The sequence below is a fragment of the Ursus arctos genome, unplaced genomic scaffold (assembly GCF_023065955.2).
Source record: "Ursus arctos isolate Adak ecotype North America unplaced genomic scaffold, UrsArc2.0 scaffold_10, whole genome shotgun sequence".
Taxonomy (NCBI): domain Eukaryota; kingdom Metazoa; phylum Chordata; class Mammalia; order Carnivora; family Ursidae; genus Ursus; species Ursus arctos.
The window spans coordinates 78,384,575-78,388,281 of NW_026622764.1; the positions used below are offsets into that span (position 1 = coordinate 78,384,575).

Below are 3,707 nucleotides of genomic sequence, written 5' to 3' on the forward strand. Positions count from 1 at the left end.
GGCAGGAACTTACTTATTGAACCCTCTGCTCCACCACTCAGAAAGGCCGTGATACTTTCCCTGTAAGGATGTGGTGCTAAATCGAGTGCCTGGGCCTGGAAATAGGAGTCTGACTTGGCCAGATAAACTCTGAGAGGATGCTTGGTTGAGTTGAGAGATCACAGACACAAGAGCACCAGACCTCAGTCTACTCTCGATTTGGCTACTACTGTGTGACTTTAAGTATGTGACTTAACCTCTCTAACATCAGTTTTCTGTGGAGCAGTGGGCAGCCCTGGAGCAGTGAGCATGGGTGAGGCCATTCTCATCTCCCTCTCCCTACCGCTGTGGAGGATCCAAGTTTAGATGTCAGAGATCAGCTCCAAAGCCACTGTGTGAGCAGAGTTAGGCAGAGGTCTTCTAGAGCCATAGGCCTCCATCTTGGATACTAAGTGCGTCCTACTTTCCTTCACAGAAGCTTGGGGCACTGGCAGCATGGAGCTGAAGAGAGGAAAGACCTTCATCAAATCCAGCCTGCAGATTTCCCATGAGAAATCCCCAGATCCAGCAGCCACCACTCTGGCCAGGGAGGATGCAGGTCCCTGGTCAGTCTCACCAGGAGGGCAACAGCAGCCCCACAGTGAAAGGGCCCTGCAGGTTAGTCCCAGCGCCCAAGGATATGACAGATGCTCCAACAAGGGGGCAGAGCCAGAACCCGAGGTGGGGGCTGCAGCCTTCTGTGGGGCCACCTTCAAACTGGTACGAAAGAGCAAGACTCATGACAATGTGCCCGGGGCTGGCAGGGCAAGCACAGCCGCAGGGCAGCTGGTGGGCAGCACAAGCTTCCCAGGGCCCTCCAGCAACCAGCGCATGATTGATTACCGCCACTTTGTGCCCCAGATGCCCTTTGTGCCAGCGGTGGCCAAGAGCATCCCAAGGAAGAGGATCTCCCTGAAACGACCTAAGAAGTGCTTTCGGAACCTATTCCACATTCGCAGAAACAAGACTGAGAACTTGGCCTCGCTGGTGACCAAGGGGGACAGCCTGTCTTCCCCCGGGGGTCCATCAGAGGCTGGTGGGAAGCCAGGCAAAGCATTCTTCCCCTTAGGTGAGGGACTAGGGCCAGACAGCCTGTGCCAGGACCTATCTGACAGTGAGCTCCTGCCTGACTCTTCCTTTGACCTCTGCAGGGCCCTGTGTGAGGATGTAGCCTCACTCAAGAGCTTTGACTCTCTCACGGGCTGTGGGGAGATCTTTGCAGATGAAAGCTCAGTGCCATCCCTGGAACTGAACGAGGGCCTGGAGAGCCCAGCCCAGGTATCACAGGCCCTTGAAAGCAAGGTTCTTAGGGGCCCCTTCCAGGGCAGTGTGGAACAGCTGGCATCACCTGCCCAAAACGAGATGTCTGACTTTGCCAAGTTCTGGGACAGTGTGAATCATTCTGTGAGGCAGCAGCACCGTGCCCTCCTGGGGCCATGGCTGGGGGGTCCCCAGGGGACAGACACAGACCGGCCCAGGCTGGATGCAGCTGGGCTTGCTGAGCTCCCCCTGTGTCCCTGCAGAGACCCTCACAGTGGCTCCAAAGCCAGCTCCATAGACACAGGTACCCCTAAAAGCGAACAGCCAGAATCCGTGTCCACGAGTGATGAGGGCTACTATGACTCCTTCTCACCTGGGCTTGAGGAGGACAAGAAGGAGGCTTCAAGCCCAGGCACACCTGCAGCTGCCTTCCCCCGGGACAGTTATAGTGGAGATGCCCTCTATGAGCTCTTCTATGACCCCAGCGAAGGCCCTGTTGGCCCAAGTCTGGATGATGACCTAAGTGTGTCTGAGAGTCTGTCAGGGCCAGCACTAGGAGCACCACTGTCCATGTGCAGCTTCCATGTAGGGGCAGAGGAGAACTTGGCCCCAGCACCAGGCCCAGACCTGCTCAGCCAGGGCTTTTTGCAAAGCTCCTGGAAGGGTAAGGAGTGCCTGTTAAAGCTCTGTGACACTGAGCTTGCCATCACCATGGGCATTATCAACTGGCTTCGCCGTGGCCCTGAACTCCGCACCCCACCTGCTTCAGCCCCTAGAGAAACTGCAACCTCACCCAGGGGAGAGGCAGAGAAGCTGGTTGCTGGCTCCAAGAAAAAGGGCCCAGATCCAGTGAAGCTGGAGGGCAGGGGGGCTGGGGCTTCAGATGCAGGTAGGACCACTATGGGCTCAGCACCCAGTAGGCGGGAGCTGTGGGCACATTTGGGTCCCAAGGGCCTCCCCCCTGGAGAGAGCAAGGTCCTAGGAGGGCCCGAGCAGGGAACCAGCACTCTCTCCAGGGACCCATCTCTGGAGTGTGTGCAGGTTTCTGGGGAAGGAGGGACACAAGGCTGCCATGAAAACTTGTTCTCCTCTTTGGGGTCTGCAGCCTCTGCAACAACAGACACTTCCAGCAAAAATAAGGTCCCAAACCATTGGCCTGGCTTCCAGGACCCCACACCTCCTGGGAATCAGGAGTGTTTCCAAGGTCCCTGGAGGCCAGGTCCTGGCGGAAGCACCCTCAATGTAGAGCCCACCCTGACAGGCTGTGTGGCCCAGGTTGCAGGCCTGCACATCCACCCAGACTACGAGCCCTCTACTACACAGTCCCCAAGGCAAGACATAAACAGTGGGCTCTGTAGGCAGCCTCAGGCCAGGGGCCCTGATATTCTCCAACAAAAAGAACCTAACAGCTTCCCTAGCGTGCCGGTTGTGTGTGGCCTGCCCTCCCTGGCTAGTCCACCCCACAGCCCACAGGACAAGAGGTACCCGGGCCACATCCTGGACCTTAGCCGGCTCAAGGTGGAGCCCACCAGAATGGATGCCCAGGCTCATCGTGCTTCTGTGGATGACCAGCCCCTGCAGCTCAGTTCAAGGGCTGTGGAGCAGGCAGCACATAAGGGCCAACTGGACTCATAGCCCCTCTTGGCCCTACTACCCAGCTGAGCCCCTGGGGCCAACTGCCAGAAATCCTGGACCTCACTTCCATCATCCAGTACAAACTAGCCCCCTCTGCAAGTGTCCCAGAAAGTTGCTACAGTTTCCTGGCCCATGAGGGCCTCCTCTGCAACAAGCTGGAAGTAGGGGCCCCCAGACCAGCCATGGCTGAGCCTCACCTGTAGCATGGGCCCTCACTCACCAGACACTGTGTCTTTGTGGCCACATTCAAGAGAACCTAACACCCAAATCTCCATCCTTTGTCCCTGATGTAACGACTGCTGGGGGGTGGGGGTAGCAGGACACAGGCAAGTGGAGCAGAACATTTTAGTGTGGAGGCATCCATTCCTGAACCAGCTCAGCTAGACCAGGTACTGGGCAGCCTAAGGCCAAGGATAGCTGCACAGCTGCCATTGCTCTCAAAGTGTGCCTCATTGATTTCCCCACAAAGAAATGAAGACTGGAATCCCAGTTGGTTGTGAAGTGGCCACAACTGGCTTCTCCTCATACAGCATGTTAGAGGGAGGAGCTCAGGCTTAAAACTGATGGGAAGATAACAGTACATCTTATAAATGGGAAGTAGAGGGTGCCAAGAAGTCTGCATAGTGGTTGAGAAAAATAAATGTGTGGTTTAAGGCTTAGGGGTGGGAGGCAGAGTGAGAGAGAGGCAGGGTAGGGTGCTGTGGATGAACTCAGGAATGTCCACTGGCCCCACACCAGTCTGCTCTCTACCCCCAGGACTAGTAGTCACAGTGTACTGGGGCCCTGAAGGACTT

General features: G+C 56.5%; 1 protein-coding gene across 1 annotated transcript; it reads left to right on the plus strand.

The window, feature by feature from the left end:
• The first annotated feature begins 474 nt into the window (after positions 1 to 474).
• AMER3 (APC membrane recruitment protein 3) lies at positions 475 to 3,116 on the plus strand. Its single transcript, XM_026492866.2, is given in 3 exon segments — positions 475 to 2,097; positions 2,140 to 2,914; positions 2,917 to 3,116. Coding segments are annotated over 3 exon segments (2,598 nt in total).
• The last annotated feature ends 591 nt before the right edge of the window (positions 3,117 to 3,707 follow it).